Source organism: Pagrus major, chromosome 21 (assembly GCF_040436345.1).
Source record: "Pagrus major chromosome 21, Pma_NU_1.0".
In the NCBI taxonomy this organism is placed as follows: domain Eukaryota; kingdom Metazoa; phylum Chordata; class Actinopteri; order Spariformes; family Sparidae; genus Pagrus; species Pagrus major.
Genome location: NC_133235.1, coordinates 25,531,495 through 25,546,695, shown reverse-complemented (window position 1 = coordinate 25,546,695; position 15,201 = coordinate 25,531,495). Strand labels below are relative to the sequence as shown.

The 15,201-nt window shown below is 42.9% G+C and overlaps 1 protein-coding gene across 1 annotated transcript; it reads right to left on the bottom strand.

The window, feature by feature from the left end:
• Positions 1 to 994: 994 nt before the first annotated feature.
• On the bottom strand, positions 995 to 5,952 carry tm6sf2a (transmembrane 6 superfamily member 2a). The gene is made up of 10 exons (XM_073491220.1): positions 5,646 to 5,952; positions 4,089 to 4,192; positions 3,908 to 4,005; positions 3,722 to 3,825; positions 3,562 to 3,644; positions 3,348 to 3,472; positions 2,586 to 2,687; positions 2,398 to 2,490; positions 2,193 to 2,312; positions 995 to 2,107 (listed from the first exon to the last, which is right to left on the bottom strand). Exons 1-10 carry the CDS (start codon positions 5,735 to 5,737, stop codon positions 1,898 to 1,900), a joined length of 1,131 nt encoding a protein of 376 aa, XP_073347321.1. The 5' UTR covers positions 5,738 to 5,952; the 3' UTR covers positions 995 to 1,897.
• Between the last annotated feature and the right edge of the window lie 9,249 nt (positions 5,953 to 15,201).

Here is a 15,201-nt window from a genome sequence, read left to right as displayed (position 1 = left end):
CATCACAGTGCCCAAGTACAGCCTCACATAGAGCTTCTAGCCTGAACTGTTGTTTTTTTGTTTTTTTTTACTGGAGTGTGTACAGATCCCCAAATCCATTAGCTTTAGACAGGAAAGTGTTGTTGTCCTCAGAGATTGCTTCTATCATGTCACCTCTGCACCCCCGCAGATAAAACTCCATCAAACCCCTTTACTTTGGCTTTACCTTTCTGAGCTTTGCCGCTCACTTTGTTTTTCACTCTTCTCAGCGAGCGATAGTTTTATCCTGTTTGGTTCACAAGGCAATTTTCCTCATCTCTGCTGTGTCTGAGCAGAATATTTGAGGAAGAGAAGAATGGCTCACCAGGGGGACGATACAAACAACAATGTGTTGGCCAGAAAAGTTAATAAACCAACAGCGCCCAACGTGTCGTAAAACAATCAATTAAATTTTATTGAAGTAAATTAAAGTTACCTAAGTTTGGTCTTAAAAATGAACACTTATCTTTACAGTTGACTGGAGTTGTGTATTTGTTTCGTCTATCCTGAAATTTTCTGCCATGATTTTAGAAATACTGAGGTCATAACTCCAAATAGGATTTTTCTTGATCCAAAAGTTGTCACATTTCAGAACACTGCCCCTAAAACACACCAGTGTCCACCTTTAAAGAAGGCATGCGTTACTTCAGGTCCTTTGGCACCCAAGACAAAAACAGTCAGGGCCACGGACAGCTGACCGGTGTGTCATGAGATCATTTGTTTGGCCGTTCTGTGCGGCTCACCTAAATCCAGGGTTCACCTCTTATCAGTTAGACGGCAGAGTTAACTGGGCCAACGTTTCACTGCACGAAGGGCACAATGACATCACCGACTGGAGACGATATTGACATGTGAGGACAGTGGAGTCAAACAACCGACCCGCTCCGTTTGTGCACTCAGACGCTCACACATACTGCGATCTGCTCGAATTAATCTGTACGCCATTTTTTATACAAAAACAAGCCCAGTTCAGCGCTTTATTTTTCATCTTCGTTTTTATTTTGCAAAAATAAAATGGAACATAAAGCCACACAGATGTACACAACTAGAGGTGAAGTAGTTTGCCAATAAATCAATTAGTTGATGGACAGAAATACAACTATAAGTTATGAAATCGAGCAAATACACTAAATAATCTCTGGTGTCAGTTTCTCAAGTGTGAAGTGTTGATGCTTTTCCCTTTTAAAATGATTTCATACTGAATATTTTTGGATTTGGAACAGTTGGTCAGACAAAACCGACTATTTCAAGATGTCACCGTGATTCTTTCTCCCCTGAATAATCAATTCACAAAAACCTGAAATTATGCATGTGGCAACATGTAAATATGTTGTGTCTAAGGCACCAGGTGGACTTTCTCCTTCATCGACATTATCTCTGCCATCATCTCCTTTATAAGCAACTCAGTCATTTCAAGCCTTCATGAACCCCTTTTATATTAAGTTTTTAAACAATGTCAGCTGTGATAGTTTTCACTGACTCGCTGTGGAGATTTAATGTGGATTTCTACATAAGAAGATGCATAAAAATGACTGTCACCAACATGTACAATCCAAGTTAATAGTTATAGTTTGTGAAGATACCAACTGGGTGTCTGCATGAGTCACCGGAAAGCTGTGCTGGCTGAGCACAGCCCTCGCCTCCATCAACAGCCCTCTTATCAGGGTCCAATAGTCCATGCAGGGAGTGCTGCCGCTTCACGAGGTGACTGATTTTCAACAGTTGACTCAGACAGCAGTTTTTAGATTTCCTCCGGGATGAAAAATTGTGTGTTTAATGCAGTTTGTGTGCCATCGAGAGTCCCCAGAAAACATTAGCCTTGTCACAGCGTGAAGTATTCCTCGACAGTCCGTGGCTGGTTTGTGTGTGTGTGTGCGGTCTAGTTTTTCTTCTTCTCGTTGTTGGCCTGTCCCTTGGGAACGGGTTTCATAAAATAAGCGGGGTTGCTGTAGCAGCGCAGGGCCAGCAGAGCCGGGGCGGCGGCGAGCAACGCATTGAGGCCGATAACAGGCCACCACTTGTCTGCTGGGACTCGGTACGTGAAGGGAGTGCGGGAGTGCAGAGATGCTCCGATGTGGCACCACTGGGTCTGAGAGAAGAGCAGGAGCAGGTCAACTTCATGCTGCTTTTTTCAAGGGATATCAATAACTGCAAAGACATAGTTAGAAAGTTACCTGAGCCATGGCTGCGGCAAAGAAGATGGTCCAGTCCAACATCCAGCTGCATCCAGGTGTTCTCAGACCGTAGATGAAGACAGTCAGCAGCGGCACAGCATAGAACAAATACGCCAGCATCTGCACGAAAAGATCAGTTATCATTAGGATCAAGAAGACACAGTACATTTGGTTCAGTCCAGCGTGCATTTTTCTCCAGACTCACCATGACCCTGGGAAAGCCAACTGGGTCTTTGAGGTAGGGCTCGTACTGGTAGACGTAGGTGAAACAGGTGTCTAGAGGACAGTCCAGCACCACCTGGAGCAGAGCGGGAGTGAGTTATAGTATCCATGCCGTACGTGCGGCCTCGTGTCTCAAGTGAGCAGAGATGCTGAACGTGTAGTTTTACTCACAAAGCCTCTGAACACAGAGAAGGCCCCTGCCGCGAGTAACAGAAGTGACAGGAGGAGGTCAACGGGTCGAAACAGCAGACTTTTCTTCTGCTCCACTGAAATCTGGTCAACACACAAACAATACATGTAAACTGTACACTTCATCACTGCAAATGGTCACTTAAGCCTGGTTTCAGAGTGTTTTTTAGTTGATTCTCTATCGCAAAGGGTTCTTTTTTCATACCGTCTAACTTTTTTGTAGACAAAGAGACAGAGCTGGACTCTATCCATCTAGAAGTCTGACAGAGTTGTTGCTAAATAAGTTAAGTACCTTTAAATCTTTGCTTCCTCACTGTAAGGATTCATTCTGTACAGTTTCACCTCTTCTGACCTCTAACGCTGCATTTCCACCCAAAGTACCTAAAACTTTTACTCCCAGGAACTAAAAAGTGTGTTTCTTCAGCTTGTTGTTTGCATTTCCACCACGGTCTAAAGTCCCATGAAGATTAGGTATGTCGTAGTTTTTCTTCTGTAATTCCATGTTGATATGTCGAAACACAATGAACAAAAATAACTGGTTTGTGACTGCAGGTCTTTAAAAATGGTGGCTGAAATAAAATGCTGCAAGTACTCGGCATACCAGAAATGTTCTGAACTACTCCCCAAACTGGGACTTTTTCAGGGGGAACCCTAGTCCCCCCCCGGTGGAAACGGCAGGTCCTTAGGAAACAGTCCTTAAAAAGGAAAACACTAGTACTCGAGATACACAATGTCTTTACTGACCTTGTCTGCTGTCACGATGGGCATCTCTCTGGGTCTGCTGAAGAGCAGAGACGCCGCCCAGAAAGGAGCCAAAAAGAAGGGGATGTTCCTCCAAAAGGCTGGTCGGATGTTAGACCCATATTTACCTGCAGGAACAAGAACATCATTCATAGAAAAAGCCACAAACAACACAGATAATGATGTGATGGATCTCTTTCATGTAAGCAGCACTCACCAACAACCACTCCTGGGATGAGAACAATCTGATGGGCCATCGAGGAGCCCGCCCACAGCAGCGCCAGGCTGCGATACGACTTCCTGCGTGGACAGAAAATCAACAGGTTTCAATACGAGGACACTCTGAACACACAGCAGACAGGTTGTGATGAGCTTACCCTTTGAACATGCGGTGGATGATAATGAGGAAGAGGAGGTAGTGAAGGACGCCCTCCCAGTAAGACATCATCACAGCGTAGGCCGTGCTCATGTGAGGCTCGCCCTGAAGAGACATCGACAGCACACGATGAATTTAAACGTTGAAACGAGAGGGGGAAGGTTTAGCTCAGTGCAACTCCTCTTACCTTCTTTACGTAGAAGCCCATGAAGCCAGAGATGAACCCATCCTGCTCCAAAGCGTTCGTCAGACCCACCAGGCAGGTGAAAGAAAACTCTGCAAATGCTGGAGAGACACACAGGAGGCACAGTGAAATAAACAAGACTCCACCTTCGGTTCACTGATGGGTGTTAAAGCGTGTGAAGTACCGTAGAATAAGGGGTCCACTTTCTTCTGGTTTCGCACAATGAGGAGGGTGAGAAGAAGAACACATCCCAGGACGACCATTCCCACTCCCAGGATAGGAAGAGGTCTGAGGAGAAACAGTGACGGTGATCAGCTCATCTGTGCAAGTCTGCAAGCATATTAACTTGAGCTAAGGAAACTATTATGATGATTGATTGTTGAAGTCATCTTTTATAGCTGAGATGGGTCAATCCATGGAAACTGAAATCAAACCAAATGTAGAATTTTGTTGAATATATTAGACCTGCAATGAAACACATTATTGCAAGCTTAGGCACCATTTCACACCTGTGACAGGGCGTAATGTGATGGGGTGGAAATATTCAAAGATATTATCTCTTCGGTCAAAGCTATTACCAATAGATAAATTAAAAAATCATGTTTCATACAGATACATTTTAAAATGTCATTTAAAAAAATGATTTCCCCATGTTTTTTGAGTGACAAGCTGGATATATTATGCCTGACAGCAGGTTTTGAGCAGAAATACAACGGTGTGGTGGGGTTTTCTTATAAAAATTGTGTTCTACTTTGTGCTTAAGTACCCTTGAATGTACCCAAATGAGTGTCTTCAGCCACTAAAAACATTATTGACAGTTTCATACCTATTTTTCACCTTAAATGTTAAAATAAAATGTTCTGAACAAAGGTCTAACTAAAACATTCACTGGTTCCAGCTCCTCATTCGGGAGGATCTGCTGCTTTTATGTGTCCTTTTGGGGGTTTGAGGCTATTTAATATGTCACCTTGTGCTTTAGAAAATTATGAGAACCGAGAGATGTTTCCTGCACCTTTCCTTCTTTTATTCATCGACATAATAATCAGCAGATGGAAAAATAATGAATAATCATCAGTCGCAGCACTAATTTGAACTACTCTATTTATATTCATACTTTCATCAGAACAAAAGGTGATAAATGAAGGTTTTCAGGTTGTGCATTACCCTCTGAGCAATTTCATTCAATTCAGTCCACCTGTTCCTCCATTTTCTTTTCAGAATATTTACCTCAGCACTCTTTATTTGGACTCAAAAGGGCCCAAACTCCTCTAACCCTTTCATAAAAAGGTCTACACTTCTTTAGACATCAAACTCAAAGACGTAACCTGAAGATGCAACGCTGGTCAAGTTTTGAACACCAATTAAACCAACATCATCTCATGAAGTAAAGACAATTCAATCATTGCTTCTCACTGATCTTGGGGCCAAAGGGGATGCATTTGAATGTTAAAAGCCTTACACTCAGGATGATTAATTAATTTACTTTTAAGAGATTACACTTCCCTTGAATTCACTTAGTTTTACCTTCACGGCTTAAGTGAATCTTGTTTTCCGTGTAGGCTTTAAGAATCTCCACAGCTAGTAGAAATGAGGTTACCTCAGGATAAAAACACACCCTCGCTAAACCTCCTCTTCCCTCCAGGCTGTGGGCCGCTTCATAAGCCTATTAACATCATCGGCTTTACACTGAGAGATACCTCCTTACTGCAGGCCAAGATGAGAGTGAAGTTATCAAACTTACTCCTGAAGAGCAGGGATGTTGTTGATGGTGTACAAAACTCCAGGAGCCAGCAGAGAGAGGAGGCACACGGACACTTCCACCGGCGGCCTCATGGTTGAAAAAAAACGTGTTTGTTTGACCTCTTTTTGAGAAAAACAAAAAAAAACAAACGTCCAGATAGAAATATTCCTGCTAAACACGCTCGGGTGCGAAGCGATGCATGTTAGACGCGCAGTGTCTTCTCCACTGGCACACCAGGAGGGAGGCAGATAATTAAAAGGAGTGTCACCTGTTGCCTTTTGATCCGTGACAACGATATGCTGCTGCAATATGTCTGCTATCTGTAGGTCTCAAAGTTCAACTCAGGAGTTCAACTCAGGAATGGGTGAAAATTTAAATGTAGCGATGCCAGATGTCAGATAAAAGACTGCTGAGTCGTGCGTAATGCGTAAAATGCGCATTTATCATAGTGGAAACGCGCAATTTGGGGACATTGGGTGCGATTCAGTGCAGTTCAACTCTACCAGGCGATTCATTTAAATCAACGACCCTATCTTCGTTCACCAATCAGTGTGTGCTTGCACAGACTGCCCCCTGGTGGAGGAAGTGCTCTCATGTTCTCTGTCATTTATGTCTTTTTTCAAGCCACTGACTCCATTTCATTCAGTTTGTGGATTATAAAAACACATAAGATGAATCTGTAATGACAGAAGAAAAAAAAACCCATGTTGATGTGCTGTCTAGGCCCCTGTGGCCCCTGGGGTTCGATTAAAGGAGCCATCTGTCCTGTGTTGGTGTAAGATTAAGAACTCCTCCGTCTGATGTCTCCAGTCTTGATTAGATTCTGGATTACATCTGAGAAAGAACATAAAGTTCAGAACACAGATTATGTTGTTTTTTAAGTCACATTTCTTGAACCGTTTCTTAACAAAAGCCTGCTTCAAACCACTCTTTTTTTCCTGCTTTTTATTGTATAGACTGCACGTATGTATGACATAACAGCCTCTTATGTATGGACAACATTACTAAAGCAGGCCCTGCATCGAAAGCAACTTTATCTCCAGTAACAAAGCGGCTGAAGAGGATTAATGCTGCTGTTGCCTCAGGAACTTAGTGACCAGTGGAGAGAGGGAGTAGTCAGGGGTGGGGAGTCCATGGAGAGAGTAGAAACAGACAGATCCAATCAGACAACTCTTTGCCCACACAGCAGACACACGTTTTTTTGAGGTGACACACATCTTTTGAAATAGTTCGCACAGCCTGCCGCCATGTGGCACCCTTTGCTCATCGGCATTATGACCGTGAACACATCTCTGACCGTCGTCTACTGGACCTTCATCCTGGGTGATGCCTACTGGAAGTGGATGATGGAGCCAGAGGACAAACCCAAGAAGATAGTCACCCCAGCCTGAGGGAGGCACAGTCGATATGGACTGACTTTTGCTTAGGACTAGTCTGCAAGAGCAGCCCCGCTTATAGTGCTTTCTGTGGAGATTGTGTAACTGACCTGCTTTCTGTTTCACCTGGAGAAGACTTGGAAAACCCCCTTTTGTTAACCTATACATCTTACTGAACTGAATGGATCCTACGAGTGAATGAGAAAGGAGTCATTCATACTGATACAGGTAATGTCCAGGATTTATCTCAAACTTTAGCACAGGAGTACACTCTGTGACCACTTTGTTAGGTACCACATGTAGCCAACAGTCTAATGCAATACAATACAGAGAATAAAAAGATGAGAAGCCCTACAATTCAATACAATCGCGCTGCCATTTCTACCTGTATAAAGTTTATAATGTTTGTTTTTTGTTGACATTGTCAAAAATCCAACAATATAGATTTTGAGGTCATGGGTTTTTGTACTGGACTACATTTTATTGAAAGTTGTGTCTAGTTTTTTGGCCACTTACGTACATAAATGGAGCAGACTTTAACAAACATCTCTGACATCCCTTCTAAAACACACGACCAGTGTCAAAAACACCATTACAGGTATTGTAAAAGTATATTTAATGGCCAGACAAGCTGTTGTGTTGGATTGTGTTAGATTGGAGAGGTGTGCCTAACAAAGTGGCCACTGAGTGTACACTGAATCACACTTGTTGTTATCTGTGATTTTGTGGTTTTCAGTGTGAACCAGCTGTTTAAATCTGCAGGTGAAGCTAAATGAACCCCATCTTGTGTTTTGCCGCCTGCTGACTTAGATGAAAGGTGTAGCTGGTGGCGGCGTCGATCAAATCCTGTCAAGGATTACCACAGAACACCTTGACGCTGACACACGCAGCCTTACTCTCGTGACAGCCTCGTCCTGAGAGAGACCTCACATTCATCTCTTTTTCAGCTGCTGCAGACTTGGTTTTTCAGTCATCCTTTGATATATTTTTAGATCTCCTCTTTCGGCTTTTGCACATCATGACTCATGCCTTCTACTACGGGCTGCACCCGGTCTCTTGGTTCATTCTTTTTATGAATGTCGCCATCTCCATCATAGAATGGCAGTTTCTCATTTCTCAGTTTATAAAAGTTTCCAAGCCGGCTCCAGATGAGTCTAAACCTGCCGAGAAGGCCTGATGCTCCACCAAGAGGATTTGGAAGGATAAAGTTTATTTTTTATTTTTGGATCACTGTTTAGCTGCCCACATGTAGAGAAAAATGACGGTGGGGCTTTTTTTGTTGTTGCTTTGTTTTGTTCCTTTAGTTTTACAGTAATTCTTCTGTTTGCATGACGTTTGTGTTTGTGGTTGTTTCCAGAGCCGTCTGTGTGTAATGACACAACAATTTGGAAATCCTTTCATTCACAAGTCGAAGAAAAGACTTGAGGAGCTGTTTCAAGTTTTGATCACAAGGTAAGGAATCATTAAGCCTTAAAACTTCACACTTCCTCACTCCATCGACATGTTGTTGTTCCTTTTTCTCATCATTTATACCAGAAATGGAGCTTATATGTTGTTCTCTATCAATTTCACAGCAGTCTTTCATACATTGAATTTGATGATGTAAAGTCTTCCTCCCCAAGGGAATATTCATTGGTCACAAATCTCACATTGCGTTATGAAATATCACCATCTGCTCTATTATGAAGCGAATGAGCCATGAAAATATAGTGTCATATCAGTGAATTATGTGACAGGATATTTATAGAACATAAGAAGTGGACCTGCTGTGCTCAAAGATGAATTTAAAGCGTGGAAAATCCATAAATCAATGCCAGTTTAAACCCAGGAGAAAGTGGCTTTACTGTAATATATGTATCATACATATATATATATATATGCAACGTAGTCATGGAGGACCATAAGCCTCTTTGGCGTATTACTGTCCACCTCTCCTCGCTCATATCTCTAATCCCTGCAGATGGAAAGCTGATATTGCTCTCTAACAGACTCAATCCTATTAACTCTGTCTGTCCTATATTCACCTCTCCACCGTCTCACACTCCTCACTCCCCTGGATATTTTGACCGAGGACCCCCTCTCCGAAAGACTAGAAGGAGGAATGCTGGGATTTAAGTCTAGACGAAAGATTAGGAGAATGGGAACACTTATGCCATCACGTTTTTCTTGTCTGGTGAACTACATTGCCGAAGCACTACTCTGTGACAGAGAGCTGCCACTCATTTGTGAACCATCTTGACATCTCCACCTGTCATCCATCCTGACATTCTCCCCAACTCTAAAAAAATATATAAAAATGTTCGAAAACTTCTAACGCTCTGTCACTCTCCCTCCTCGTCTCGCCCCCGTTCTCCAAAAATGTCACAGTGCCACGAAGGAGCTTGGATCTGCAACAAGACAATAAAGACACTTTCTTTATACAGACTATTAAAGACAGTATCCACCATGAACCAACAACCAGTTGTGTCCCTGAACGCCTCAGGAGGCCTCCTGAACCTCACACAGTTGGTGTTTGAGCAGCGACAGCTCCTCCAGCTGTCCAAAGGGAAAGAGGAGGAGGCCTATTTTGTGGACTACATTCCTCCAGCGAGAGATGCTATAACTCTGCCGCGGAACGTAGTCTATGTCCTTATCGGGGTGGTGTTGGTCATAGTGGCCACTTATGCCATAGTTGGACATCTGATTAAAGATCTGATGCATGACCTGGCAGGTAACCCCCCCCCCCCCCCCCCACTCAGTGGATGGTGACCTCTCCTTCCCATCACTCTTTCCACTCTGGTGTCCACGTTTGCGGAGTCCTGTGTTTCGACTTTCCCTTTTCTCCCTTTTGGATGACCATGTTGCGTGATGACCAACCCAAGTGTTTCCTTGTTGTACCATTAAGGTAAATGCAGAAAAACTGATTACAGTTTGAGTGAATGATTGTTGCTAATATAGCACCTTAAAGGGGCACTCTGGTGATTTTCTGTCACACTCTGTTTCTGCTGTCAGCATCTTCCCAGATTCCTCCCTTCTTCCCAGTGGCGCACAGGATGTTTGAGGGTCAGGGGCATAAAGAATAAAAAGGGCACCAGCAGTGTGCAGTGGGACACCAGTGCGCAGAAAGGGCATTGACATTTTCATCTACCATATGGGCATCATAGAGGATACTTTTTAGCTGCGTTTTTTGAACATGGGGGCATCAGGGGATAGTTTTCAGTCCTCCCCAATACCTATAAACTGAGCTTCATGTGTAAAACCAGTGGAGTGCCCCTTTAAAACACACAGAAGTCAGACAAAGTCATTTTTTATTCTATTTCATTCTCACTTTGTTCTATTTTTTTCTCCTCGCAGACTGGATTCTTGGCCCCAAAATGAAGGAGGATGATTTAGAGGAGGGGAGAGCAGAAGTAGAAGAAGAGCGGCGACCGAGCGTTTCCAGTAAGCTGACGATGGAGAAAGACCGGCTGAAGATGGAGAACGAAAAGGACGGGCTGCTGCCGGGTTGTCGCCGTCCGTCCTCCCCTGCACCTCTGAGAAGCTCCATCGCTTCGTCCCTCCTCTGGGACAAACGGATATCTACTCATAGTGTGACCTTCGCCTGCCCCATGACCCCTTACGTCACCTCCCTTTGAGTTTTGTCATATCAGTGATCGGTGTTGTCTGTTTGCTGTAGAGATTCAATGCATTTCTGTTTTATATAAAAAAAACACGTATAGTTTGTATTCAATTTGCTGATGACAAATGCTTTCTGTGATTACTTATTAAAAATGTGTATGAACCTGGTCCATATTGTCAGTCATTAAAAAGTACCTTGCGCTATTTATCATTGTTTTGTGCCCACATGATGTCTCATGCTAAGAAATGTAAATTCTGTACCTCAGTAGATGATGACGTGAGCTGTGAAGAAGACATTTCATCTGAGCGTCTGACATTTAATCACTTCTCCAACAAAAATGTCAAATACACCAAAGAAAAAAAACATCAAGAAAGTTTTGTAAAACTGTACGTGAATTGCTGTTTTGTCACACATGTTGCTGAATGATCAGTTTTTCTTGTTCTGGTGTCGGACTAAGCTTCTCTCAAGTAAACAACTGAATAATACAAGAGTGTCGTTATGTCTTGTCCGTGTTCGTTAATCCCTCTTACATTCCTCTAATACCTGGTTGAGTCAGGGGCGGTGACCTTATTTGTGAAGGCCAAGGATTAGATTACTGTTAGATTACTGTACATTAGCCATATTAAATACTGCCCCCATAAAGATGTAAGCGATAGATAGATAGATAGATAGATAGATAGATAGATAGATAGATAGATAGATAGATAGATAGATAGATAGATAGATAGATAGATAGATAGATATGGATGCATGTGTTTCTATATGCATCTCTCCACCTCATTTGGAAACTGTGTTGGCAGCATCGTTCCTCTGACCTTGAGTACCTCAAGCTGCTGCAGCTAATCTAGTTTCCATCTGCGTAGCTCCACAAGCAGCCACACAGGGAGTCTGTACAGGGAAACAAAATGAAGACTTTGTCAGAGTGCTTGTAATCTCAACTGAAGTCTTTCTCGGTCGGTGTAGTGTTTATCCGGGGCCGTGAAGAGTGAAGTGAATTGGAGAATCCTTGCCTGCTTCCTGGAAAGTTTTTTTGTTCACCTTCTGGTTGCTAAACTTTTGGTTACTTTATGCAGAAATGCTGCAGACACACTTTCCAAAGTCTACAGTTTTTTGTGGGTTTGCAGTGAAAGATCTATAAGATGTAGCCTGCATCATCCGAGACAGCGGTGACACTGAGGTATTAAGTGGATCCCCAGGGTGACAGCAGTTTCAAAGACTCGCAGACAGCAATGGATGCAGTGACGGAGGGCTTAAACGTTCGCTACAGGGAAGAAGACGGGATGGTGTTCTTCGAGAGCTACAAACCCCCCTCTCGGGATGCTGTCCACCTGCCCACCTACGTCCTCTACTTGCTCATGGCCTTGTTTATCTTGTTTGGTGTTCTTTATGCCATCATTGGCCACCTCATCAAAGACCTCTTGCATGACTTTGCAGGTTGGTGACCTCTCTGTAGCCAGAAGATGCTAAAAGTGCTTGTTTCACACTGATCTCTTTCTGTTTTCCAGACTGGCTGTTTGGGGAGCAGCCCGAGGAGGTGGTGGTGAACTACTGCGAGGCCAAGGATAAGTTCATGGCAGACTGGTGTCCAGAAACTTCCCCGGAGCTGGAGGCGATGGCCCGGGCCGAGGAGAACAAGGTCATGGATAGGGACTTCATGAAAGCCCCCGCCATCTGGATCATCTCTGCAGAACCTCAGAACGCGGGCAGGACGGGACCCCGTGTAGTGTTTGGGACGAGGAACTGATGTCAGTGCCGACCCTCTGGATGTGGTGTGATTGTATGCGTACTGAAGGTGAAGCGACTGGTTGTAATGAAGCTTTACTGTGAGAGGCTGAAGTCACAGAGGGACGCTCCTGCTGTAAGTAGACGGTGGTCTTATGAGGACATCTAGTGTCTGCTGAGGTTACTGCAGCGGTTTCACTGGAATAAAGTGGAACCACGTCACACAGATGTGTGTCAGCACAAGTTTGTTGGTAACAAGAAATAGTGGAAAAACTATGATATGCCTTAAGTCACCTCTGATACAGATTATTTAAAAAGCTTAAGACAGTGTTGCTTTTTTCTGTAAATGACTGGTGAGAGAAAACAAGTATTTATGTCATCTGTTTGTAAAAGTCAAGTGTATCAAGAGTATATGTTGAAGCTGCAGGGTAATCTACTATTAATAAAAACATGTAGAAAAAATGTCTTCAGTTTATTTGTTTAACGTTTACTTCCAGTCACATCTCATACGTGGAAAAAGCTCTATGTCAGTCAGGTAGTCCACATAACCTGAGTTATCAACGGAGGCTAGGAGACATCAGATATATTTAACTACTACGCCTCTGTAACAAAAACACACACAGGGAATGATGGTCTGCAACCAGTTTTTTAGTTTGAAGTCACTAAGGACACATACAGCATACTACAGCTCTGATTCAAAGGCTTTGTGCCAAGACAAGCCACAGGGCAGGCCAAAATCTCAAGACACTCTTGTTTTCGTATCTGTGCAAGATAGCCTCTATCTAATCACTCTGTTCACATTTATTTTTGGTTCCCTGGAAATGTTTGAAAGGATTTTTTTTTAGAATTTATCTCTATTCAGTAGCAGACTTTAGATGTTTGGCGGGCAGGGTCGAAAAAAATAAAAAAGGGCACCAGCTGGATGCAGTATAGGGGCATCCGAGAAGGCATTTTTCGCTGTGTTTTTTCAAACATAGGGGCAGCAGCGGGTCTGCCAGTGTCTGTATTTATGTTACGCCCCCCAGAAAAACCCCTACCCAACATAATCAAGTCTAGTTACAATAAAAAGTATGTCTAAAGTTAATCAAACAAACTATAAACCAACTACAAATAACACAAGTAAATAAAAAACACACAACAAAAGGGCACCCACCTAGACCAGCCCACAGGGTCCCATCGGACTGGGGGCTAACCCTGAACAATTACACAATATGAACATACTAAACAGACACAAAGCCGTGAAAAGAGGACTATCATACCCATCAGCATACATGGACATTTGGAGATGTACATCTTAACCAGGCTAAACCAAACCTTCATCTTAAAGGTTCAGTCCACCAACATAAAAATGACATTATTCCTCATTTACACCTGCGTGAACAAGAACCTGAATGCACACATATCCTACAACTTGTCCTCCATCTTTAGTTATAGCACAGGAAGTAGTTTTCTGCAACTGTCTACACTGATAAAGGTCAAGGAACAGGTCATACATACGGTTGAGTTTGGTGCACACTGGTGCTTCAGCTAGCACAGATCAGCCGAGCATTGCAGAGTGAGGGAGTGACTGACAGGCATCTATGGCACCAGGAGAGGGCGCCATGGTGAACATGCACCTGAGAGAAGCAGGAACCTTTTCCGGCTGATGTGTTGGCCTCCAGTAAAGAAGCAAGTGTGAAGCAGAACATCTTAGCTCTGATATTTCTGGCTCCTTTATAAGCTTCACAAGTCCTTCATCCTCCAGACTCATGTGTTGTTGCCACAGGCTCAGTTAGGAACTAGCTGCACTCATCCAAAGCTGTCTGTCGGGTGTATTTGTGGGTAAAGTTACACATCGGTTCTTTTGCTTCTAACAAGATTACCAACGCTTCCCTCTTCCCTCTCCACATTCTCTCGCTGTTACTAACTGCTAAAGCAAACAGTGACATAATCTGATTAACTTTGTCCCCCTAATCCCCCCCACTCTTTTAGAGCAGGACCCCCGAGTCACTATCTTCAAATAGATTAGACAATCAGCAGCCTCTGAGTGGGATTTCAGCTGAATCATTGGTTGTTGCATGTATCTTTAGAAAGCAAAGTTAGTGCTATCGCTTTGTTAAATTGATAAATTAGAGGCAACATGATTATGTAATGGGATTAAAATGATCTGCAGCCACACAAAGATTTAATGTTTTGCAGAAAAATGGGTGGTTCTCTGATTTAGATGCGTTTGTTATCCATTTACCAACAATTACTGCTCCTCTACTTTTTGTTTATTCTACTTGACTATTACTTATTACCATGTTCTGCTACTTTACACTTCAACATTTCAACCTGAATTAATGTATGGTAGTAGGCTTATCGCATGGAAATAATTGACAGCAATAGTTACAAGTTGATTTACAGGTTAAATCTTTGATCCATAGAAAGGTCTGTGCCACACAATCCTAATAAAAACAGGTCAGCTTTATTGCCACTTGGACAAACCACATGCAGAACTGCATATATATATATATATATATATATATATATATATATATATATATATATATATATATATATATATATATATATATATTGGTCAGGATATGAAAAATGTAGGCTACATTTTATTTTAGAGGGTCTTTTATTTTGGAAGAATCAGCTGTTTTCAGTCAAATTATGAAATGACAAGATCATTATTTTGAAGGATGTGTTGTTAGAAAGCGTTTTCACTTCCTAAGCAGCACATTGTTCCTCTCAGCTCCTGTGTTGGTGGTGGTGGTGGTGGAGGTGGTGAACAGCGGGGGGCTCTGCTCTGTGGGATGGGGGACTCTGCTTTCATTTGTCGGGGCGCGCATCCTCACACACCCCCCTCCACCAGAACCTGAGCGGTGTGCGC

Excerpts from the sequence above, each read along its gene's own strand:
- tm6sf2a (XM_073491220.1), bottom strand. The coding sequence starts at position 5,737 with ATGAGGCCGCCGGTGGAAGTGTCCGTGTGCCTCCTCTCTCTGCTGGCT. Across the intron at positions 4,006-4,088 it reads AGTGGACCCCTTATTCTACG|CATTTGCAGAGTTTTCTTTC; the intron begins GTACTTCACACG and ends GTGTCTCTCCAG. Across the intron at positions 2,688-3,347 it reads CCATCGTGACAGCAGACAAG|ATTTCAGTGGAGCAGAAGAA; the intron begins GTCAGTAAAGAC and ends TGTGTTGACCAG.